Below are 26422 nucleotides of genomic sequence, written 5' to 3' on the forward strand. Positions count from 1 at the left end.
TCCAGGATTGCATCGCGAATAGCCCGAAAATGGCCAGGGTGGGTGTGGCCGATGGCCTCCACCTGCCTTTGGCATTGTTCCATGTCCCCCAGCGTCTGCATCAGCATGCTGATTGTGGCTGTTTGCGGTAGTGGTGAGGGGGTGCAGTGATGTGCGCTTGCGACAGGGGAGCCAAAGGAGTGTGTGTCTGTGTCAGTGTCTGGCTCCGGCATTGACAAGCAACAGCGGTGTGGTGGGCTCGCTGGGGTCTTGCTGTGATAATGTGGTGGGTTCTCCGGTGTGGTAGGGGGCTGCTGGAGGAGACTGTGCACAGGGGATGCTGATACTGCCGCATGATCAGTCAGGGCTGCTGTCGGCTTGTGTCTCCAATGTCCACAGCAGCAGATGTGTTGTCGGCTGGGGTTGGCGTGTATCATGGTGGCCTGGATGGGGGGTGTGGGCCTGCTCCTTCTGCAATGTGGAGTGGCTTGCTGTAACTTCCACCTATGTATGGCATGTCAGCCCCTGTGCGGGGTGTTGGTGTTGCTGTATGTGTGTCAGGATGTCACACTCACAGTTGGGCCGGCCGCTTCTTCGTCCTCAGACACCTCTGGCATTGCTTGTGTGCCTGGTGCCTGTAGTGGACATCAGTGATAGCCGTTAGGTCTCATGCTCCAAGTGTTTTGGCATGCATGGCATTCAATACATGTTTATGAGTATTGCCCAGGGCAATTGTGCCGATGTACAATCTTGGTCAGGGGTGTTTGCAAGTGGATTCACAATGATGGAGACGGCTGCAGAATTGGGCTGGAGGTCACGTAGGGTGCTTGCATTTTGCCAGTGTGGGGATGGCAAGATGTCGATGCTGGGGCAGTTTTGTCAAGCATGCACCCATGTCACCTCCATGGTTGCCATTTAGATTGGGGGGGAAGGTGTGGCAGGGTACATGGCACTTCCAGGTCGCTATGTGGCACTGCTGTGCTCCCGCCATGGGAGTGCGGTGCATGGCACTTGGATGAGTCCCTTGGCTGCCCTCCCCACTACTCCTAATCCCAGGGGTGGCCTTGGTGCACTGGCACATAGATGCTTCGGTAGGTGGCGGATGTGGCACCCACTCACTGCACCCTGTCGCAATGCCCAGCTCATAGGTCTCGCCACAGGGTCATGCAGTTAGCCTAGAAGCTGTCATTGTTGCATGCACATGTGTTGGGGGGGAGAATTGACTCACCTTCTGCCTCCTGGCTGCCGACACCCGCCTCCGCACCTCCAACTCCCTTGATGGCCTCCATGTTCAGCACAGAGCGGCACTTCTCCTCCCATGCGGTTAATGTGAGTGGCGCCACAGTCCCTCCACCAGTGGACATGCTCTCCTGCCAGTGCTGGGACAGAAGTCCCCGGACCCTGACCAGCAGGTCATTCCAGCGCTACATTACCACCAGTGACCGATGCACGTGCTCACTATGTTGTGACTCGGCACTATTTGTGCCATGGGTCACGACGGTAAAGCTATTTCCACTCGGCAGAAATAGCACTTGCTTAGCGCCAAACTCCTGATGAGACCCAAGTGTTCACAGTGGAGGCTCTGCTAGGCATGTCTTTGTGCAAAGGGAATTCACAGGCATAATGGTCTTCAAGTGGACTCTCGCAGGAAGGTGCATCAAAGGGATGCAAGATGATGGCATTTGCTCTCCTGAACAGTTATACAGGTGTCTCAGTATCAGAGTGCTCTCTTAGGCAAGGTAGACATCAATCAACAGTCCACCTCTTGAAAGGTTCCTGCTACCAGATGCCCTGTACAGGAAAATGACCATCCCCACTACTAACAAGGCAGGCTATAACTCTAGGTTTCGTCCATACTTCAATGTTACAAAGGGATTCTGCAGCATCCCCCAACACATTCATCTGGGTCAACTGGCGTTTGCACTCATCAGGATTGGCAGAACAAAGGGGACAATCGGGATTAAGATTTTAAGATTATTTTTAGAGTTAATTGTGTGAAATCCCTGGCACAGCACCTCCTGGTTGGTGTTTCTTGGCTACTCACTGGAAATCTCCTCCTCTTGTGTTCTATTAATTGGTGTCATAATCAACACAGTAGTCTGGCATTCCAGTTGTCCTTCACACTTCATTCTAACAATGGATGCCTACACCTGAGAAATTCGTAGCGACAAGCGTTAAGTCTCGCAGTCCGTAATGTTGACTCAGCGTGGTGTGGGTGGCCTGGCAGTGTGGTGCATTCAATCCATGGTTGCCATTATGGGATCTGGATCCAGTGTGGTAGCCTTGAGGTTTTAAGGGTAAAATGCTAGCACAGGGCTCATCGTAGTGTTCCCAGTCAACAGGTTTGGCATTCTCAAGTGGGTCTTTGGTGTTGTTCAGACATGTGACTGGATTGGTGATTAGGGCCTTGTGCTTCACTTATGATGGGATGTTGAGAGTATCCCACTCCCAGGTGTTCGCAAATATTTACATAATTTTCCTTTCTAGGTATCAGTGATTGGCTCCTTCCTGACTAAGGATCAGGTTAAGACATCCTTCCCATGACATGCTACTATTGCAATAAAAAGGTAGCCAGTGATAGGGGGAAGGCACATTCATGCTCTGCTCACTTCAATGCTCACTGTCAGATTCCTCACTGCAGACTTTTGGTTCTGATCCCACAAACTGCACTTCTCTCTAAAGCAGTCTGAGCCAAGAACACTCTGCCTTTCTCAGCTTTCAATACGGCAGTGTTAATGTGGCTTCCAGGAAAGGAAAGGTTGCTCATATGTCTAGTCCAACAAAAATGGTGGGGGGGGGGCTTTTGCACATCCCAAACTTGACATAAAACCCAACCTAAGCCAGTCCTGAAGGGGCATTTCAACATAAGGTCACTCTTGCTAAATGCTGTGACCTTATTCCATAATACATATATCAAAAATGTTGCCTGACCTTTATATAATCACCACCAATAGCTCACCTCAGGAGGTTGACATTAGAATGATTACACCCACAAGAAAAGGAATATATGTATGTTTCTGAGCAGCAACACCAAAGTGGATATGTTCAGCTATACTATGCAAAGCAGAATAACATAAAACCATGTATGCACTTTGCTGTAGTATCCACATCATGTGCATAACTAAAGGGGAAACATTGAAATACATGTAGGGTATCACCCCCTTCCTTGGGAAACTCCTGGAGAAACTGGCCTTCCCCCAACTTATTTCTCACACTGAACTTGTTGGCGGTCTCCATGACAATCAATCTGGATTCAGAGCATCCAGAGGCACTGAAACTGCTCTTCTGAACCCCAGTGAAGAACTGCTCGCATCTCACAACTCTAACTCTCCAGCTGTCCTCATTCTACTTGATCTCTCCTCTGCCTTTGACACAGTCAACTATTCCATCCTCATAAAACAGCTCCACGATACCCTGGACGACTCAGAGCAGGCACTGGACTGGCTGACCTCCTTCCTAAGTGACCATCTATCCCAGGTTATTCTGGGCACCTTCTCCTCCCCTTCCTCTTTCACCATCTGTGGTGTACCCCAGGGTTACAACCTCTCCCTGTGGCTCATTACCTTATACCTTGCTCCACTGGCACTTCTTATCTCCACCTTCACTCCGAACGTCCAGTGCAATGCAGATGACACACAACATGTCTTCAAACTCCCTGCTTCCATTATCCCATACTGCCTATCTGCCATACAGTCCTGGTGCACTTCCAATGATCTCTGCCACAATGCCAGCAAAATTGAGATCCTTCCTATTGGGACCTCTGCTCCCTCTTCCTTTCCCTCATTGCGGCCATCCTCTATGGGCTCTCCTCCTTCTCCTTCATCAGAAGCCAGAAACCTTGGAGTCATCTTAATCTCCTCTCTCTCCTTCCTCCCTAACATTCAGGACATTGTCAAGAAGTCCTACTTTCAACTCCTCCTTCTCCAAAGGAATTCTCCCTTTTCTCACTTTCCCCCAGAAGCTTAATATTACCCAAGCCCTGTTTCTCTCTAGGTTTGACTACTGCAATAGCTTTCTCCTGAATCTATCCTCTTACTCTCATCGACCCCTCCAGCTAATCCAGAATAGGGCAACAAGACGCCTCAAGCCCAGGGACCGCACCTCTCCTGCCCTAAAAACTTTTCACTGGCTCCTGGTTGCTCCACAGATTCAATTCATATCCCTCTGCATCATCCACAAGGCTGTCTGGGGTCAGGAACCATGCTATCTGAAACTTGCTCTTACTAAATACTCTCCCTCTAGACCTCAATGCTCCTCTGGTACCAACTCTCTCTGTATAAAGCGTTTCGCTAAGCACAGAGCCAGAGGCCGATCTCTTCATTCAGCTGGCTCCCTCTTATGGAACAGCCTCCCTCTTCCTCTTCGTCTTGAGCCGGACCGCCTCAAATTCCGGAAGCTCCTCAAGACATTCCTTTTCACCTCCTGCTTCCCTTCTTCCCTCCTCTGCTAATCTCACAGTCGCTGTGGTTGGTGACCAGGGCCCTTACGTGTGCTTCGGGCTCTGGCCTCCCACACCTAATCGCCTCAGCCTCTGCCTACACACAGCACTTGCCTCAGCACCCACTGGCCTACGCCACTGTAGGCCTGCACTTACCTACTTATTGCAGCTCAACGCTCCCTACCACTTCCTATACTGGGCACTTACATCTGCTGCTCACCCACGAGCACGGACACACCAGCTCTTACCCCACACTCCCTCTTCCCCTCTTCTCTCTCTGCACTTGAACGTTCTAAATTCTCACAAAGCCTAGTAGGTGTATCTTCATCCTACAGTGTATACATTGTTTTCAATCCCATGTGCCCTCCCTGTTGCCCTGTGGGCACTTTGAAACAAAATGTACTTGTTGTATAAGCATCTGACAAATGCACAATAAATAAAATAAATAAACGAGCCTAACAACCTGCAAACACACTAATTAAACAATGCAGCTCGGAACTATCTTAGTGCATGATATGATACACATAGCCTTCATGCCATTATGAAGGAAATGCAGGTTCCATTGTACTTACATTTGCTTTACTGGTGTTATGCTATGTCTATGGACCCTCTCAGATCTTGGCCTTGTAGGTAGACTTGGGGCTGGGACTTGTTCCTCCAAGTGTGAGCATGCTGCGGAACCCTCTCACGCTAAAGTACTGCATTGTCTCTTCACTCGTTACTGCCATACAGATGCCTGTCCTGCTTCTGTCCAGGCTCTATTCTCCGTGCATCCTCACTCCTAGCCTGCAAATGTGGTGCCTGGTGATCGATTCATACCTAGACATTGCCTCCTGCAGCATTGCAGCTTTTTTAATAAATTTGGGTTCTGCCTTATGCTGCTACACCGTGCCCCGCACTTAGCTCCCAACCACAGTGCAATGGCAGCCTATGGGGAGTGGTAACCGCGAAGGGAAAGAAGAGATGAGCAACTATTTAGGCACCATAGGTAAGAAATGGTGTCAGATTTTCACTGCATATGGGAGGCACCCAGGAACACAGTTCTCGTTCATATGTCTGTTTTATTCTTTCTGATCGTTTTCTTTAGGAGGAGGTTTTCAGATACTATGCAAGGGCCCCCTTGAATGCACTCAGTGATCTGCAACTGCTCAGTGGGGTAATTTTTCATCACTTATTACTTTGCTGATAGATTATTCCTGAGTTACATATTTGGCGATTTCATCAGGACTGTAAAACCTGGTGTATCTTTCTTCATATGACTTTTATGTACCCAACACCCATTCATGCGTCAATGAAGATTTGACCAACCACCTGTTCTTCAGCACTTGTAACAGTTGGATTTATGGGGCATCCAGAGCCCAAACTCTCAGAATACAGGTGAGGTTGTAAGCTTAGCAGAGGGAATTGGCGAATGGTTGCATCCTTGGGGGCTGTTTTCAGATACTGATGTGCAGCATGCAAAGTAGTGAAATCGTATTCCCATGTGCTCCATGAGGAGCTCTTTGCCGCTCTGTCACCAAAGCGAGCCTCTGGCACTGCACATGTGCGTCACCAAGGTGGAGCATTAGTTGCATACCAGGATATCAAGACCAAAACACCAAAACCAAAGCATTCTTTTCTATCCGCCAGTAAGCTCTCTTCTATTCTTATTATTTTTTATCATTCTGTGGCATTTGACACGGTGGATCATTGCACTGTACTTTACATTCACTTGGTTTCTCTGGTACTGTTCTGTCTTGGTTCAGGTCCTATCTCGCTGATCGTTCTTTCTGTTTCTCGTGGTGGATCCAATTTCCCCCCTTTTCCTCTTGCTCATGGAGTATCTCAGTGCTCAGTTTTAGGTCTTCTCCTTTTTTCTTTATATACTGCTCCCCTCTCTGCTATTGGCTCTTCTTTTGGGCTGTCGGCACACTTCTATGTAGATTACTCACAACCTTTCATTTCCTTTTCCTCATTTTCTGACTCTTTAGATCCTGTAATTTCTGTTTAGTTGCCATCCAAACATGGATGCACCCTCGTTTTCCCCATCTTAATGCTTCTAAAACAAAAATTCTGTTTTTCCCAGCCTCTACTGATCCCCCCTCTCCTCCTATCAGTTTGCCACCTGTTTTTCATCAGTTTTCTTCTTCTGGCCGTTATCTAGGCATTCTGTATGATTCCTCTCATTCCTTCACTCTACGCATCTCCCACAATGCACGATCTTGCAGTTTTCAACTCTTTCATAGTAGAAAAGCTTGTTCTTTCCTCACTTTCCATGCTACTAAACTGTTGATCACTACCCTTGTTTTCTCCCGCCTTGACTATTGCTGCTGTCTTCTTCTTGGTCTCCCTGCTTCCCACCTGGCCCTCCTGCGCTCTATTTTTAATTCTGTTGTTTGTACTCTTTGTTCTACCTCCCCTCATTCTTCTATCTCTTCTGCTCTTCTTTCTCTTCATTGGTTATCCTTCAAAGATTGTCTTCAATTCTGCTTCTTCTGTATTGCTGTTAAATGTGTCCATGGGCTAGCACCGGGTTATCAATGTTCCTTGGTTTCTATGTATATCTCCTCCCATCGTCTACGCTCTCAATCCCAGTTTCTCCTATCCCTCCCTAAGCCCCCTTGTGCTCAGTCCGATTTCCGTTCTTTTGATCTACTTGCTCCCAGGTTCTGAATGCCCTACTGCTACACGTTCGAGCTATCCCTTCCTACACTCTCTTTCACAGTACCTTTAAAATACATCTCTCTACGATGTCTTAACTCCCCTGCTTTTGGTTGAAAGTTATTGTTTGATACTGCAATTATTTGTACTGTCTTAATATTGTAGCAAAAGCACCTTCTAATTCAAATAAATTACATACATTACATTCCTACACTGAGTAAGACCACATCTGACTGCAGAAGACACATCAAACCACTACTACTACCAGTACTACTTCTGAAAGGCATGGGAAGGACTGTATACAGCCTGGAATTTGAGAACCGTTTGACGCTGCATGGAGCACTGCAATACTAGTGGACATATGAGGGCATGAGTGAGGTTGACAAGGTTAGCCCTCAAAAAAGGTTTAAAAGGGCAATAGTTAGAAAATACTTGTAGGCAGAAGGATTTCCACAAGCTTTTTAGTGCTGAAACAGACCAAGGTGGCAGTTTGAAAGGGTTTCATTTGCAAATAACAATCTCCCCAGTCACTACCTCTCCCCTCCTCCATCCATCTCCAAAGCAACCCCCGCCCCCTCACCTCCAGTATGTTCATTCTCTTTGCCACTGCCCCCACCACTAGTCAGCCAAAGCTGTCCCTCCTTCTAGGGGTTTGGTGCCTCCCCTTAGTTTAGTTTAGTTTCTTTATTTGTACCGCGCGCCGAACCCTGGGGTAACCGGGCGCCGGAGACTTAGATACAGTTACAACATGGCAAAAATATACAATACAGACTGTGAAATAACAACAATACGTGTGGTAGACCAGGTTACAAGATGGTCGACAAGGACATGCGGAGTACATTAAGCAGAGTTTTTGTTGGAAAGCCATGTTTTAGTTTTGTCTCTAAAAGTCCAAAAGGAGTGTTCTGTTCTAAGGTTTAGTGGCATAGTGTTCCATAGTTTGGCAGCTAGGACCGGGAAGCTTGCGCCACCTGCTTTTTTTAGGGAGAATTTAGGAACGGAAGGCAATGTGAGTATGGCGTTCTGGTTGGTCTAGTTGATGTGTGACTGTGGAACTTGTCTGCCAGGTATTTGGGTGCATCATTGGAGGGGCATTTATGGACAATGACGAGGGATCTGAGAGTGATTCTGTCTCGTACAGGGAGCCAGTGAGCATCTTGCCTGATGCTGGAGATGTGGGTGTGTCATTGGATACTGAGGGCGGCTCTGAGGGCATTATTTTGAAGCACCTGTAGTTTGTTCAGGTTGCATTCTGACATGCCGAGAGAGTGTATTGCAGTAGTCAATTTTTGAGAGCACTAGCGCTCTGGCTAGAGTAATGCAACTGGAGGGAGATAGGAAAGGTTTGCAGGCGTTGATAAGCTTATTTGTGTAAGCTGTGGAAGAGGCTGTGGCATTTACCTGTCTTTTGAGCGAGAGAGTAGAGTCTAGATAAACCCCAAGGGTTTTAATTTCTTTGGCTACTGTGATTAGGTTACTGTCTATGTTCATGGACGCGTAACGGGGGTCTAGTTTGTTTAGCCGTGGTTGGGAGCCGACAAGAAGGAGCTCAGTTTTCTCGTCGTTGAGGCATAGACCATGCTCTGCCATCCAGGCTTGGATCTCCAAATATAGATTGTTGATTCTGGTGGAGTCCTCATTGTAGCACCCTGATAGGGTGATGAGAACCTGGGTATCGTCAGCATAGTTTGTGTATGTGACACCCAGGTTATCTAGGTGGTCAAACAATAGCTTAGTGAATATATTGTATAGGGTCGGCGAGACGCACAAGCCTTGAGGGATGCCACAGGTGATGGGGACAGGGAGTGCTGAGGCCCCCGGGGAGAAGACCCGAGTGGTTCGGTTGGCTAGGAAGGACTGGATCCAGGCAGTCACCTGGTTAGAGAAGGCCGCTGAGGTCATCAGATGTTCCGTGAGGATCTGATGGTCGACGAGGTCGAAGGCTGCTGATAGATCTAGAAGTAAGAGAATGGCTAGATTACCCTTGTCCTTTGCCTGGTCCATCTGGATTTTTAGGTCCAGTAGGGCTGACTCTGTTCCGTGCCTTGGCTTGAAACCGGATTGTCTGAGACTCAGGAGGTTGTTGTCCTCCAGGTGCTTCTGTATTTGCAGGTAGGCCACTCTGTCTAGGATCTTTAGGATGTAGGGAACAGTGGTGATTGGTCTTTAGTTGGTTGGGATAGTGGGGTCTAGATTAAGTTTTTTTAGTAGTGGCATGACCCAGGCCTCCTTGAGGCTGCTAGGCACTGAGCTTGATTTGAAGGATGCATTGATAAGGGCTGTTATGAAGGGGGCCAGAATGTTGGCGCCTTCATGGATGATGGGAGCTGGGCATGAGTCCCCTTGGAATCTGGAGGGTTTGAGGCCCTTAATGATGCTTTCTACTTCTTTAGTGGATACTGGTGAGAAGGAGAAGGGGGGGCAGGTGGGTGTTTTGGGAGTGGTGAACGGTGGATGGTTTGTTTTTTTGGATAGGCTAAACTTTTTCGGTTCGATTTTGGATTGTAACATGGTGATTTTGTCTGCTAGGGCTTTTTGAATCCTCTCACACCAGACTGCATCTTTTACGCAGGTTTCTGCCAGTGTGGGGGGGATTCGAGTTCCCTGGGGATATTGAAAAGCTCTTTTGTTTTGGATTTGGCGCTCTCAATTCTGTTGTCATATGTCTATTTTTTGGACTTGAGGATGGCAGTTTTGTAGGTGGTGGCTGCTATCGAGAGTTGTGTTTTGTTGGAAAGGTTGGGCGTTTTTCTCCAGGTGGCTTCTGCGGCTCGTTTGGAGTTTCGGAGGAGTGTTAGCTCTGGTGTGAACCATTTGTTCATGTGGGCTGCCGGTTTGGCTTTGGTGAGTTTGAGTGGAGCGATAGTGTCTACTGCTGATTCTAACATTTTGTTATATAGGTCAGCAAGTTTCTCCGCATCTAGGTTAACGTAGTTTGTAGGGGTAAGGATGTTGCCTATCAGTGGGCGGAAGTTTTGTAGGGTAATGTTGGGGTTGTTTGTGGTGAGGGTTTGAGGGATGATGGGGGTTGGAGTGTTTGGTTGTGATTTCCCTTGGCTGGAGAAGGAGATGGCGTGGTGGTCAGACCATGCAGTTTGCTCGTTTTTTGTGATGGTCGTAGAGCAGTTATGATCCGCTAGCCAGTCCAGGGTCCTGCCTTTGTTGTGGGTAGGGTCTGTGATTCTGAGCTTCAACCCTAGTTGGGAGATGGTGCTTTCCAGGGAGAGCGCATTGGCATCGTTTGGGTCGCCGAGGTTGAGGTCGCCAAGAAGGATCATTTGAGATCCTGTTTTGGTGTTGGTGTTCAAGGGGTCAGATATCTCTTCCTCAAATGTGGTGATGGGGCCTGAGGGTCTGTAGAGGAGGTGTAATAGTACGGTTTGTGTACCAGAGAGTTGGAGTTTGGCTGACAGGGCTCCCCTCTTCTGTTCCTCCTCTCAGATGTATATGATAAGTTGTAGATGCACAGTGTTTGGTGTATTTGAATGGTCCAGTCTGGACCCTCCACCTATTTGCATGGTTCTACAGAGCTCTGTGATATCAGGGTCAGGCAGCATATTGGTCCTGCATGAGCAATGAATTGCATGCTATGCAGAGTTTTCAAGTTTGCAAGTCCTAACATTTGCAAACAGGCTTGTTCAGGTGCATGAATGCAAACCTTGCGGGGGGATGGGTGGTGAGTTGAATCTCGGGTTCCTTTTTCTGTGGGGGCAGTTTCCTTACAGTTGTTGCCTCTGTGTCTCCCAATGTATTGGTTTGCTGTCAGCTTAGGGTTTGTGACAAGTCCCTGCCAAGCACACCGCAGAGGGTGGGGTGGAACAGGCGATTCTTACCTTGATGCCCCCCCCCGGTCCTGAACTCTCACAGCAAGGCAGGCACTTTGGGTTTTGGGAGTGTTGGCCTTTGGTTTTGTTAAATACTATAAATAAAAACAAAAAACGCACTCTCAATACGCCTCCAAGTCTTGCTTGATTCAGCTTTTCGATGCGATTTCCACCTGGGAGAAATGAGCCGTACCCCTCTGCAACCAATAGCATGGGTTACATGGGCAATAGACAGTGGCATCTGCTACAGCAGTGCAGAGGTGCCAGTGTCCAGTGAGGTGGCAAAGGAAGGCACAAAATGATCAACTGTATGTGTGGACCCAGGTGCAGAGATTAGAACCTGGCGCTAGAATTGACAGCTTTGAACTGGAGGAATTAAATACACTGGAAAAACAATTTGAAAGATACATGCATTTGAGTGTCCGGCTAGATGTCGCATTGAAATACAGTCAAGTCTGAAACCTGCATTACATGCAAGAAAGGGGACAACATTGAAGGGTCCCAAGAGCTGCGAATGAAAAAAAAAATGTCTTCCCGACTGGTCCAACAGGCATCGTTTTGTGTAAAATGAAGTTGGGGCAAACATTTCTTTGTGTCCCGATGAAGGCCTGAAAAGAGAATCATAGGGGTGCTCTACAAAGAGAACTGACCCCAGAACAAAAGGCTGAAACACACCAGTGTCGACATCCTGTTTTTTGAATGCATTTCATATCCAAGCGAATGTGGTCTGAGACGTTAAAACATGAAGCCATTCATTTCATTTGGCATTTCATGTGTACCAGCTAGGTGTAGCCAACTCGAAGATTACTATGAGGGCGGTGTTCACCCCGGTCGCCACCCAGGAGTGAAGTGGTACTGAATCCAGACCAATGCTTTGCTTTGTTTTTGTTAGTTAAATTTTGCCATGAAAGAATGCTTCATTGAAAATATAAATTTGGCGCATTCTACTAACCCCATCACAAAGCTTCTGTGAAAAAGAATTTAAGTATTGTTTTTTATTCGGTTCAAATAACTAAGTGCGGAATATACATTATTGTTTTTTTAATTGTGCTATACATCAATAAAATATATATTTTGTGTACATTAGAAGTTGGGTTGCTCCTGAACAAATGGTATGTCTGAATAGAGAATAGTGCGATTGTGAATGGTGGCAGAGGAACAGAAAGAAAAATTGAGTCTAAGTGTCTCCTCTAGGTGCTGTGTTTTTTTTGTTATTTTTTGGTACACATATATAAATGTATTTTTATATATATGTATGTATAGAAAACAAAGGCCAATACTTCCAAAAACCAATTAATATAAAAAAAAGAGCAGAAATCTATCTATTAAATACTTTGCATATGTAGTCAAAATACCAAACTCCCCAGTTCATTTTTTTTATACATATACGTTTACATAAAAACATATTGTGTACCATCTTATATATAATGGATTTTCCCTTTTCCCCAAAGGTGTTCATATATGTGAAACAAGTCTTTTTTGTGGATTCACTTAACAGGCGACTGCTACTTTGAGCCGAAAGAACTAGGTGTAATCAGTGGATGTCCCGAAGGTGCCTTGTGAGAGAGAGGGTGAAAAGATGTTGAATGAATGAGAGACGTGAGAGAGTTTATAGCAAGAATACTGAGCAAGGTTTGACAGACAGGTGAATGGCATGTGACAGGCACAGTGAGCAAAGAACGACAGCTATAAATAAGGTGAAAGAGGCTGATGAATCAGTAAAGATGGAATCAATTAACAGGTTTGGGCATGCAGCACAGCATTGGGGGCCGTGAGGGCCATTGCTATGTTCTGCCGCGCACTCCAACTTACCACGTACAGGAATGCCAGCACTGCAAGACCATGCTCCTTATCTTTAGCCTCAAGGATATTGTCATACAGATCTTCGTTGTAGTGGACGATATGGAGCTGTAGAGAAGAGACCGTGTTAGCCATTACCAGAGCAATCCTAAAAATTAAACCTGTTCAGTCAGCCCTTGAACGTCCAGCAGGTGATATAATTAATAGATTACAAAATAACCATTTGTTGATGAAAGTTAAGGAGTGCTAAGACGACCCTCTCAGGAATTCTGCTGCCCTCAGTAGTGATACAGCCAGCTTAGTTCCATGGCATTCTCTTGGGGGTGGGAACAACTCTCTGAGTCTTAATGTCCTCTTCTGTCAGATTAGACCAATTTAGCAAGTGCCAGACCACTCTACTAGAGGATGAGACCAACTTAGTCTCAAAATGACAAATCGGTAGACTAAAGATCAAATTACTGAATCCCAAACAGCCCTTTTACGAGATGAGCAGGGTTTGTAAATACTAGAATAGGCTTATCCATAGGAAGATTTGAGTCAGGCCAAATGCTGACATTCTTACGCTACCTGGCATCCTAGCAAATGCAACTGTAGCAGAGTGATCGTATTAAGCACCTTATTGGGAGACAGGTGTAGGCAGATACACACTATACACCTTATGCCTTAACCTCACCCGCCTCTTACCTGTCTCCAAACCCTGCTTCCCTGTGTTCGAGATCATCCCGTTAAGCCCCGCTGTGAATGTGTTGAAGGTAGGAAAAGTCAGAAGGTTAGGGAAGGATCCCCAAATACCACTAACGAAAAAGACACAAGGTTAAAGTAACTAGCACACAAAAGGAAAGGCGGTGTACGGTTCCTTTAGTTGTTATATGTCAACTTATTCTTTTCTGGTTTCACCATTTAACCCAGCTTCCCCAGCCCCTTTTCCGACCCTCACCCCTCCCAGTGTGACCATTCAGGACTTTCCCTTGCAACTGCCTTCATTATTATTCCCCTCTCCCTCCCTACTATTTATGCTCCTTGATTCCACCCACCAAACCACTGAGCACGCCCACCGACTATTGGGTCAACCAATATGTTGACTTTTCAACAATCATTCACCCGCAATTTCGACCCAGAAATGTCTAATCTCTCCCACTGAACCAACTAATTCGGTCCCATCTTGGCTCTTAACATGCCTACAGCCTTGTCAGCACTTGCCGGCTGCCACCGAGCCAACCCGCCATCCCTTCCCCTTACATCCCCGCAGACAGCCCCCTTGTGCAGCCTTCACTTTATCCATCTGTGCCCCTCGGCACTTCTAACCCGGTGGGTTGCCTCCTCACGGCTGACCGCCCACTAGCCTCGCTGCATTCCCAGCCTGACCAACCAGTACCCTTGTTCACGCCTCCCAAGCACAACCAATCGGTTGAGCCCTAGCCCTCCACCGTCTACCAATCAGAGGAGCTCCGGCCATCCGGTCAGGAAGTGCCGGGCTTATTACGGTCCTCCCCCTCACTTCCCGACTGGATCCATTTGGAACGCACGGCCCGAATCCGGCAACAGGTATGTCCCTCTACACCGGCTACTGCATACCCCAGGTCTCAAACGTTGCCCCCCCCCTTTACTAATTCTCTGCTCCTCGAGACTCGCATTCGCGCCCCACGCACCCCCTGGCCACCCATGTCACCGACCAACCCCTGGCCGCCCATGCCACCGACGGACCCCTTGAGCGGGCTGCAGACACACCTGCATCGGCTGGCGTTACCACGCCGCCCTGCCTCTCACCCTTCCCCGCGTCTCTCCCCATCCTTACTTAACAAAATGTCCACCACTTGCTCCGGCCACATCCCCACACTGGGACAATCACTTTTTCAACATAATTCGGGAACAAGGCGGGATGGGGTCACTGGCCAAAACACACACCGTTTTCAATCTGCACGCCGGCCACATCCCTCCCTGCCGCACCATCCATAACAAACCCTTGGTGTCCCTGGCGGCACCCTGATTCCTACTGAAACGTGTTTGATCACCTCCAGGACCCCACAGGGTCCTGGAGGTGACCTCTGCTACCGCCAGGATTGGCCAGCACCACGCTTCAGCCTCTCCCTACAACAACAGGCCATCAAGCTGGTGTAAGCATTGGCAGCACTATGCCCCCTTCATAATCTTGAACAGACCACCACCAGGAGTCCACTGCCTCCCCTGCTGTGACCCTCCCAAGTACCTTCTGCGCGCAAACATAACCCCCCCCTTTTTCAACCTAACTTGTCCATCACACGCAACACCCCATGCACTCACCCTGCCTTAATATAGCGCCTCCTTTTCCTTACAAATGAGGTCATCAAACCTCCACCTGGCACCCTAACCAGGGCCCCTGCCGACGAGCTCCACCATGTGCTGTTATCTCCTTTGGTAAGCACTGCCCCATTTCTACTAATTAACTCCTTCCTGCAGCAAGCTTCCTTGCCCAGCTAACTGCCTCTAATTTCTTCTCCATCTCTTCTTTCTCCCTTCTTCCTTCCATGGTACTATGTCTGCAACATCAAACTCTTAACCGCTGATAACTATGTCTGTACTATGTGGCATCAACGTATATTCTAACTTTGAATGCTTTCTTAACCACCACAAACTCACTCCTTACCACGTGTGCTGATACACATGTATTGCTGTTTTATTTGTATTGGGAATATTGCTATCATCCGTGAAAACCATGATGGATTAAATTGATGATGTTAACCTCAACATGTTGTGAATCCCACACAATGCCAATGCACCGTTTTTCTCACATCACATATATCACACCACACCTCTCACCCATCACACCCTTGATAAAGACTACGGTCGAAACGCGTGCTGGCTTGCTGTTTCACCAATTTCTGGTACAAGTTACCATAATGGTCATGCTATATCTGAACACCAATAAAACACTATGCAAAAAACCTGAGACTGAACGATGACTAATTTCTAACAATCAACAAGACTACCAAACATTGGCTCTCCAACCCTGCCAGCGCCCACACCAAACAAGGTTTGTCCCCCCACCAAATCCCCAAATATCACTAACGAAAAAGACACAAGGTTAAAGTAACTAGCACACAAAAGGAAAGGCGGTGTACGGTTCCTTTAGTTGTTATATGTCAACTTATACTTTTCACTTCAGGTACACCAGCAGGGTTTTCTGAGTTTTTTACAAAAAGGAAAATCACAAGACACTATATACAAATTAAACTAATCCTAAGCAGCTGCGTGTCTAAACATTTAAAACAAAAACTTAAAGAGTTCTTTCCAATATTACAAATATACAAAAAGTCTTACAAAATATTTACACAGTCAATACAGTGCACTGTATCAAAAAACTACATATAAGCACCTTACTTCAGAGACAACCTGGCCAGGGCTGTCTCAAGGTCTTTGCTGCTGCTCTCTCTTGATGTTCTTTGGGTCTTGACATGCTCTCTTGAGAGTCTTCGCAGGCAGACAGTGGGCAACAGCAGAATCAATGTGTGGGCTCCAAAGTCTTTACTTGGACTGTGTATGCAAGGTGGAGCCCAGCAATCAGATGCAGCGTGGGGGAGGGGGGTGCACACACACAATTCAACTCCACTAGGGCCAGGTTTGGCCATTGGAGTCCTGATGGGCCACCCGACGGGGGGCGTGGCCCTTCTAACTATACTCAGCCCAGGTGGGCTGAAAAAGTTGGGCGCTCCCCACCAGGAGAGTGTAATTAGGTGTGCCCGGGGCACTGTTGGCATGTCATCCACCTATAGGGTGGAGGTGATCACGGCACTCCTCGCTTGTTAGGGGAGCGCCAGTATGAAGGCTTGGGCTGCAATGGTTAAGTGGTGCAGAGCGAAGCACCTGCAAACTCTTAGGGGGTTTCAACCACTGTGTCTGGTGCTCCGCTCGTGCCTATAATGTTTTTTTGGGGTTTTAAAGTAAAGGAACCCTCACGCGATCACACATGGAACAGAAAATTGAGAGGAACGGGAAATGGGAACATCACACTGGACCCCTGGAGAACAGTGGTGTACCGAACAGGGAGGGGAGGGGGGGGCGGGGCGTGCAGCTTTTGGAGCCAGACCGGGACATTTGGAAGTGGGACAGCTCTCCCGATCGAGAGGGTGCCGAACGAGAAAGGTGTCCCACTGGCAGGACAATGAGGGTGCTGAGCACGGTGTTCCTGCGCAGCACCCTCATTGCCCAGGAACAGAGCATTACAATGGAAGCCATTAGACATTGATAGGAGGGGGGGGTTCTATTAGCAAGGACTTTTGTCCCTTAAGGAAGGTGAATAGGGTGATCAGAAGTGAGAAGGGTGCATAATGCTGCATTCTTTATGAAATAATGACTAAGAGATATGTTAGGCCCACATTAATCTGCATGATGCTATTGTAACTTTGCATGCAGGATGGGGAGAATCCAACTAAAGCCATATTCCTACTGCTCAACATATTTCTACGACAATTTATATATAGTGTATAGTTTGTTTATTATGAAAGGCTAGTTTATTATCTAATGTGGTTTGCTTCCAAGGCACTGCTATAAATAAAGTATTATTTGAGCACATGAAATGCCATGCAAAATCGTACTTAATATCTATATCAACCATACTTGAGAAGATGTGTTCAGTTGCTTAAATTGTCAACATCCTGGTTTCACCATTTAACCAAAGTGTGTGATCCTGGGCAAATCATTTAATCGCAGAGTGTTTTATCTGCAGCTCTGTAAGTCATTTACTTAATATATCATGCTGTCATACAAAATAAAAGCCTAATGACTATGGAGTTGCTCCATACATCATAATAATGCAATTTAGGCATTTTGCACCACAAAGTTATTTGCCACTTTGCTTACTTATGTCAACTTATTCTAATGTCACTTCCCATGGTGCCTCCAAGCATCAAAGACAGATACTCCTTGCAATGTCCTTTTATGTGAAGTCGCTTCTGTTGGTGCGATCCATATGCAAATTAGGAGGTTTGCATCTATTTTGCCCCACAGAGCCTGGACAGAGCTGTAACAGATAAGTTTCCTGCATCTGTAATGGTCCTGCAGTTTTATTTGTTTTCTTATATGTTTGTGTTTAAATGCCATCTGCCACTAATTTTACCCAAAAAGTTGATTGGGGTGGAGGGACACAATGAGACATATATGGAATAATGCACACTGCATTTGGGGGGAAAAGCAGCTGGACTTTTTTCGTGGCTCACCCCCCAATAACCCTGAATCCACCCACTCTTGCAATGCTGGATACTTCCCGGGCTGGTGAATGATACATTCATTTTATAATTGGTCTGCTCCCACTGGAGGTATGACCGTGAGCAGCTAGATCCTCATCTAGGTTTTCATCCTGACCCGACATTGCGCGCTAGGCTATGTCAGATTCCCTATCTTCCAGTGGAGGAACAGGTAAGGATTCCTCTACCACATCCAGCGTAGTAGGGGCAATAAGAACAGGATCTGGATTGGACTCTAATGGAACACTCTCATGATGGGGTTCAGGTTCCATTGGAGTGGGATCTGGCTCTATTGGTGTTGGGACCCAAACTAGTATCTGCTTTAACCATTGGTCCGGTTAGATGCCAAACTGATCGCCCTCTGCATCAGCGTCTTCACTGGCTTCCGGTAGGCCTTCTGATGGACTCACAGTTTCGGTAGCTGGAGAAGCTTCTGGGGATTGAGTATTCAAAGGATCTGGCATTTCAGTGCACAGTCACTGCTGTCTTGTTTCCGGCCCTTTGGCCAGTTCTTCCTCAGTAACCTCCGGTGTCAGCTCAACCTCATCCCCGACTGGGAGCAGGTGACTCTGGTGCAAGGTCTTATATACCTTGGCCGTCCTTCCTCATACAGTCGGTAGATGGGAAACTTGCCCAGCTAATGCTCTATGATGAATGGCTGAGCCTCCCACTTGTCGACAAGCTTGTTGAATCCTCTCTTTCCCAGGCTGCGGATCAACACACGATTGTCAAGTTGGTGAGCGTGAAACCTGACAATCACGTCATAGCAGCATTTGTTCCTTTCCGTTACCTTCTCTGTGGAGGCCTGGGCGAGATGATGACATTTCTCCATTGATGCTTGAGCCGTTTTGCATTGCTGGAGTAGTGCTCGCTGTATGTTCCATCTGCGGACACTCCAAAACACAGGTCTACAGGCAGCTGGGCATCCCTTACAAACATCAAGAATTACAGTGTAAATCCAGTGGCATCGTTCATCGTATGGTTGTACGCATAGTTCAGGGTGGCCACATGCTGACTCCATTTGTTCTTCTCCTCTGGCCTCAGGGTGTCCAGCATTGCCAAGAGGGTTCAATTAAACCTCTCCACTTGGACATCCCCTCCAAGAGTGATATGGGATTCTATAGTTCCTCTTGATGCCAACCAGATCCAGCATCTGCTTGATGAGCATTGATTCCAAGTCTGGCCCCTGGTAGGAATTAATCCTGGATGGCCAACGGTATTGCATGAAGTATTTTTCCCGCAGCAGAAGTGGCATACTGATCTTTGGTGGGGAGCGCCTGCACATACCGAGTGAAGTGGTCTGTCACCACCAGGTTATTCTGTACTCCTCGCCTGTCCATCTCCAGCTTGAAGTCGAGGCAGATGAGGTTGATGGGCCCAGAACTCTGCGGATGGTGAAGATAGGCTGCAGGATGAGCAACAGGCTTCCTGTTGACACACCTGGTGCAGTGCTGGCGTCGATACTCAACATCTCAACAACATATAAGGAAAAAGAGGAGGACTCACCGTAGCATAAAAGGAACAGCTAAAAATAAAAAAGCACCACTCTTAAACATCCCAAACTCTGAATCACTGATTATACACCTAACCATAGATCCTCAACCCAACCTAACGTTTCTACTCATCTACAGGCCACCGAACTACAACCCGACCTTCGTAAACACCTTCATGGACACCATAACCAACATCGCCATTAAACATGATCACGTGATCATACTTGGAGACTGCAACATCTGTTACGAAGAAGAGAACATCTACTTACCCAAAATGCAAACAAATTAAATAGTGACAATACATCTAAGACAACTGGTGAATGGAGCAACACACACAGCACGGCACACACTAGATACAATATTCTGCAACAAAAATGTGGCCACAACTGCATCTCCAATGCAAATCATCATTAGCAAACACCTCATTATACCCTTTGTGACCCAACCACCAGCGAGGATACCTGACAACTCCCCCTAAAAATTCTCCAATTCTGAAAAGAAACTGCAGAGCCATTAACAGCATGGACCTAAACATGAAACTGGAAGCTACAAAACCATCAATCACCATCCTAGACTCAGCCAGCATAGAAGCAAGAACAGACAATCCAAAAACGGATAGTGAAAACACTACATGACAATGCACCAGAAATTAACATTGACCCACTCACTAAAGAAAGCAATGGCAAGATGGTTCACTCCCCCATTGCAAAGCAATTAAAAAAACCCACAGAAAACTATAACAAGAACGGAGGAAAAATTATGACCAACACAAAAAAATCACATGCCAAAAAAGACATGTTACAACAAACGGATCACAAAATCAAGCAGCTCCCAGAAAGAGATGTTCAACATCATAAACAAGCTAAGAAACCCATCAATGTGCAACAATGCACCAACCCCCACGCAAAAACTATGCGACAACCTGGCTGACCACTTCTAGAACAAAATTACTAACATCCAGCAAATCATAGAAAGCAAGCCAAAAAGCACCATCGACCACCTCAACCAACCAACACTGGAACCACCACTAGACTAAACAAACTACCACAGATCTCGCCAGACAAATCCAACAACCTTAAGAGCAAATGCAAGACAGCAGGCTCTTTAGCAGACCGCTGCCCACCAAACATCTACAAGATCATCAACACCCAGACAACACCAGCAGAATATGACTTTAACCTCTTCAACCACTCATTAGCAACAGGAGCCGCACCACAAGCCTTCAAATCGGCCTAAATCAAACTAGTCCTGAAAGATCCATCGGGAAACACAAAAGACCTACTACCTACCAATTTCAAATATCCCATACCCGGCAAAACTACTAGAAAAGGTACATCCACGAACAAATCTTGGAACATGTAGAAAACAATCGATTATTAAACCAGGCACAAGTAGGGTTCAGACCCATGAGAGGAACGGAAACTGCACCACTGTCTATATGAGACAATCTAAAGACCAAAACAGACTCTAATGCCAATTCAGCACTAATACTACTCAATCTCGCAGCAGCCTTCGACACAGTCAACCACGACACACTCATAAAAAGACTAGAAAATATGGGGATCAGCAAAACAGAGCTCTCCTCTGGCTAAAATCCTTCTTGACAAAAATAACAGAAACAACTTGGATAGCGCCATTCAAGTCAGCACGCCGGAATACAACATGTGAAGTCCCACAGGGCTCATCGCTGTCACCGTTACTCCTCAACATCTACATGACCCCCCTGATTGATCTCATCAAAAAACATGGCCTCACTTGCTACAACTACGCAGTTGGAACACAATTAATCTATACAATCAACGCCAGTAACTCAGCGAAGAACAAAACCCAACACTCACCAACTGCCTCACTGAACTAAACCAGTGGATGAGCACCAACAACCTTAAGCTCAACCCAGACAAAACCAAAATCATGATCGCATCAAATGACCTGTTGGACAACCATCACATTCCATGGCCCACCAAGCTGAGAAACCCACCAGATTCTGCCAGAGGTCGTCAATCTGTGGGGCGCGTCCACATGCCTAGGGGGGGCGCGCGATGCCTGATTGCAAAAACAAGTTTTCTTTTTTTTTCTTTTTTTCTGCTGCACTGAACTGAGCATGTGCAATGGGGAGCCACTGGCTCCCATGCACATGCTCAGCCAGTGCGATGTAGTGGGGGCGTGGCCATGAAACAGGAAATACACACAGCATGGATGCGCGCTTCCCTGCATTTGGATCGCGCGTCCAGGCTGTGTTGTGGTGTCCTGTGTTCCCTGCTGGTTCTACCTGTTCTGCCCATTCTGCCTGTGAGGTAAGTGATTACCAGCCCCTTTGGGGTCCCCCCTGTGCCCCTCTCCCTATGCGGCACCCTCATTGGAAGGCATGGAGGAGAGGAGACGAGTGGGGGACCGAAACTGCTTTGCCGGTGCTGTATTCATAACGCGGCTCCCCCACAGCAGATTGCTGCGCTCCAGAAATCTGCCACGGGGGAGCCGCGTTATGAATACTTCACTGGTCCTCCTGCACCCCTCTCCCTCTGCACCCCCCACATTGGGAGGCATGGAGGAGAGAAGGCGAGTGGGGGACCGAAACTGCTTTGCCGGTGCTGTATTCATAACGCGGTTCCCCCGCAGCAGATTGCTGCGCTCCAGCAATCTGCCACGGGGGAGCCGCGTTATGAATACAGCACCGGTCCCCCCTGCTCCCCTCTCCCTCTGCGCCCCCCACATTGGGAGGCAAGGAGGAGAGGAGGCGAGTGGCGCGCCATTGGCAATGCAAAGCTCTCTGGGGACTGCTTCTTGCAAACCATTCTTTAGTTTACCTAACATCAAGTTCTAGATTACTTTCACTTGGTGTAAAAAAAGCCATGTACGAAACATAACCAAACAAATGTGAAATATTGTTAGGAAACCTTCCTGTCAACGTTTTCTGAAGGTCTCTGTGCCATTATTGGAAGTATGCTTGGTCAATAACACCTGATATTGGCCCTTAGCTTGCCTTATGAGCCAGCCCCTCAGGTGAGGAGCAAAAACTAGTTTTATTGACCCGCTCCTCCACCATTAATGCTTTCAACACAGAAATCTGCTACTGTTTTCACTTCCCCTCTCACCGCCCTCTTCCTTACCACCTTTCTATCAGCACTCAACTCTTATTGCAGTGCTTTGAAACTGGCAGTTATTCAAGAGGAGCCTCATAACATCAGTTGCAGACTGCATTCTGATTCATATGATTGGTTTTCCTGATCTAAAAATCCCAACTAATAGGTTTTGGTATATTACACCTCTATTTCTAGCTCCATAGAAGCTGAGCACACAGGGGCAGATGGGGCACGTGCATCGTCCTCCATGAACAACGGGGGCAGGTGCACAATTTTGTAAATTCTGCAACCATAAACCAAGGAATACAACAGATGTCTAAACGCCTGTGGGCTGGTAGAGGTGCTGGCTCTTCTCCTGCTGCACCAGAGATAGTGAAAAGTGTTAGCATGCGTGTTGGAAAATTAGCAAGTGCTGTCAGCCTCACTGTCAAGTCAGCCCGGATTGGGAGGGGAGTGGATGGTGTGGGAGAAATGGGGAATTCTAACACAGAGTGCTACTGAAGGACAACTGTTGCTGTGATGATCTTTGTTCAGTCCTGCCTGTAAATGTGATACCTTTTATTCCCCAATCGCTGCTGTTAAATGGGCTGTGAAATGTGTTTGCACCTGGAGTTGGATCCAACCCCCACTTTTCTCGGTGTGAGTATTTTTGACCTGTAGCAAAAATAAAAAATCTGCTTCTGCCGGTAACGAAAGTCAAAAGTTGGCACCAATGCATAGCTCCTCTTCAATCTGTCAACTGTAGCACCTGCCATCCCATGCATGTATACACGATGCAATATGCATGCCAACATGGCTTACTCCATTTAGTCTTTAACAGTGATGCCTCCCCACCTCTGCTCTAACGCCTTCCGCACCCCACCCCCAGACCTGCAGAACTTGCGGCAGAAGACCTTCGGCTTCCCGTACTTTGACGGGTCTTTCCTGCCCGGTATCCGATCTTCGTATTTCCCTGGTAGGTGCCAGTGCCGTTTGAGAGTAGGTAGGAAGGGCGTCTGGGGCACAGGGGTGTCAGTGCCTTGAGGGTCATGGATTCGAATCAGGGATTTCAAAACTATTTCTGGACCTGTGCCTTTCTCTGAGGCCTTTCACCCAGGAGCTGGGTTTAGCGCCTGCTCATCTAATCCTAATTTGAAGTCCCAGGTAGACCCATGTATCCTTGACTAATTGTTCTGTTTTCATTGCAGCAGCATTGCTACATGTATCCTTGACTAACTGTTCTGTTTTCATTGCAGCAGCATTTCTCCAAGCTCAGTCTATCAACCAAACCACCTCTGTTCCAGCAAGAAAAACCAAGTGAAGCACTTGCCCCAGGCACGCAGGTAAGGATTTATTTTCCCTGTATGCCATTGGATGAGTACATATGCTGATGGTTTATATCAACCCTGTGCAAGGTTGCGCCTGGAGCCTAGTCCGGGACCACACTTCAAAAAGAAATTAGAGCTAGGCCTGCATGATCTGAATAGGATTCTGAGACTTGTACCAATGTATTTTAATCCAACCAGTGTTTCTGACCCATTTGTGCATGGGGCTTCCCTCCCCCACCCCAAGCTTTTCAGAGCATTTTTTTGGAATGTTTGCTTTTTTTAAATCTCTCCTTTTTTCCCCACCCCACATTTCTGACCCTTTTTTGCATGGGGTGTTTCCCACCAACCCCAACCTTTTCACATGGCTCAGTTTAACACTTTGCATTGCGGTGTTTGCCATTTTTACACTTTTTTTTAAGTGCATTTTTAATTTTTGAAAACCGTTTGCAATGTTTCGACAGGTTCAGGCTCCTTTTCTCGATGGATCGTTTCCTAGTGCCCAAAGATGGTAGGGATCTGAAACGTAAAGCAGAAGGAGAGGTGGGAACAGACAAAAGAAATGCAAAAACACAGAACTATGATGACTCTTATTTGGACTTTGGGTTCACATGGATCACAGTTGCTGGGGAAGTAAAGCCGCAGTGTGTGATTTCTGGCGCTACATTAGCAAATGACAGTCTGAGCTAACAAAATTAAGGTGGCATTTGGAAACCAAACATCCCGATTTAGCAAAAAAGACCAGAGATTTCTTTGTACGGCAGTTGAAAAGCATAATAAAGCAAAAAGAGACTGTTAAAAATGTGGCCTCTGGACCTGCAAATGCTTTGAAAGCATCTTACCACATTGCAAACTTTCTTGGCAAAAACAAGAAGCCTTTTACAGATGCTGAGAAAGTGATTCTCCCAACCATTCTCACTGTCAACCGGGTTATGCTTGGTGAAAGTGCAGCAGAGAAATGCAAAGGTATCCCTATGTCAAACACAACAATTTGCCGCTGTATTGCTGACCTGTCCTTTGATATCAGTACAGAATTGATATCACGCTTGAAAGACAGCCAGTTCGCCATACAGTTGGATGAGGCCACTGACATATCAAAAGAAGCTCACTTGATTGCCTATGTGAGGTACTGCCATGGAAAGGAGATGTTGGAGGACTTCTTGTTTTGTAAGCCAATTAAGGGCAGAGCAACTGCACCTGAACTTTTAAACAACTTCCTAAGTTCCAAATGCCTAAAGTGGGAGCCATGTGTTGGTATTTGCACAGATGGTGCTCCTTCAATGTGTGGTGCTAGAGCTGGGCTAAAAGCACAAGTGTTGGCAGTAGCTCCACATATTGTGTGGACACACTGCATGATACACCGGGAAGCTTTGGCTGTGTGCAATATGGGGCATGAACTCACACAGGTTTTGACTTCTGTTGTAAAGATTGTACATTTTATTAAGATGCACCCCACAAGAGCCCGTCTGTTTCCCACCTTATGTGCTGAAATGGGAGCTGACCATGATGCCTTGCTGTTTCACACAGACACAGAGCTGACCATGATGCCTTGCTGTTTCACACAGACACAGAGGTCAGGTGGCTATCCAGGGGAAAGGTTTTAAATCGCATCTATGAACTCAGAAACGAAGTGAGACACTTTCTCCTGGATTTAGACCAGACAAAAGCAGAGCCTCTGTGTGATCCATGCTGGCTTGTACTGTTGGCTTAACTTGGCAACATCTTCGAAAAGCTACATTTTCTAAACCTGTCCCTGCAAGGCACAGAAACCACATCATTTGCCATGAATGCAAAAATATCGGCATTCAAGAGGTTGGAGCTTCAAGAGCTGGAGCTTTGGAGGTGGAGGGTTAATATTGGCATTGCCGATGCGTTCCCATTATTAGAGGATGCTCTTGAAGAGACGGAGTATGATCTTTCATGTGTTTCTGAACTAATTGGAAACCATTTAAATGCTCTTAGAACCAGTCTCGAAAAGTACTTTTGCGAGGACAATTGCAACAGGAATGACTGGGTGGTTCAGTCTTTCCTATCAGATGTAGGAGCCCATCTCCCAATACAACTCCAGGAGGAACTAATGGAGCTCCAAAGTGACCGCCTACTAGAGAACCAATTCAGAAAATTGTCTTTGGGTGGATTTTGGCAACATGGGTCTGCAGAGTTTCCAACTTTATCGAAATGTGTAGTCAATGTACTGTTACCTTTCAGCACCTCATACCTGTGCGAGATTGGGTTCTCTGCACTTGCAGCCCTAAAGACAAACGTCGGTCAAAGCTGGAGGTGGAAGAAAACCTGAGGTTGGCTATTGCAAAAATAGAACCCAATATTGATCGGCTGGCTGGTGAAAGGCAGGCCCACCCTTCACACTAGTTCTCCAGTATGCCACTGTCCAACTTGCAAGTGACAGCATTGACAGTACGTTGTTGTACTTGAGAAACAGATTGTTACAGCACTTGCATAGCAAATGTTACTGCAGGACAGCAATATTGGCTGTTTTCATTTGTGTGAAATAAATATCCAACACTATTTTTAGTCGAGTCCTCTGTATAATAGCAAAATAATCTGAATGCTTTGTTCACAAATATTTGTCCTCTAATCTGATTTGAATCATTGCAAGCAATGATTTTGAAACAGTGTGGTGTTTG

The 26422-nt window shown here is 46.8% G+C and overlaps 1 protein-coding gene across 1 annotated transcript in view; it reads right to left on the reverse strand.

Annotated features, from left to right (window-relative positions):
• CA6 (carbonic anhydrase 6) overlaps window positions 1–26422 on the reverse strand; it is a 277304-nt gene that overhangs the window by 133677 nt on the left and 117205 nt on the right. Inside the window, exon 4 of the mRNA XM_069610032.1 lies at window positions 12694–12789. Coding sequence (XP_069466133.1) covers window positions 12694–12789 — 96 coding nt within the window. The remainder of the gene's footprint in view (window positions 1–12693; window positions 12790–26422) is intronic.

This window comes from Ambystoma mexicanum, chromosome 8 (assembly GCF_040938575.1).
Source record: "Ambystoma mexicanum isolate Mex_15411 chromosome 8, UKY_AmexF1_1, whole genome shotgun sequence".
In the NCBI taxonomy this organism is placed as follows: domain Eukaryota; kingdom Metazoa; phylum Chordata; class Amphibia; order Caudata; family Ambystomatidae; genus Ambystoma; species Ambystoma mexicanum.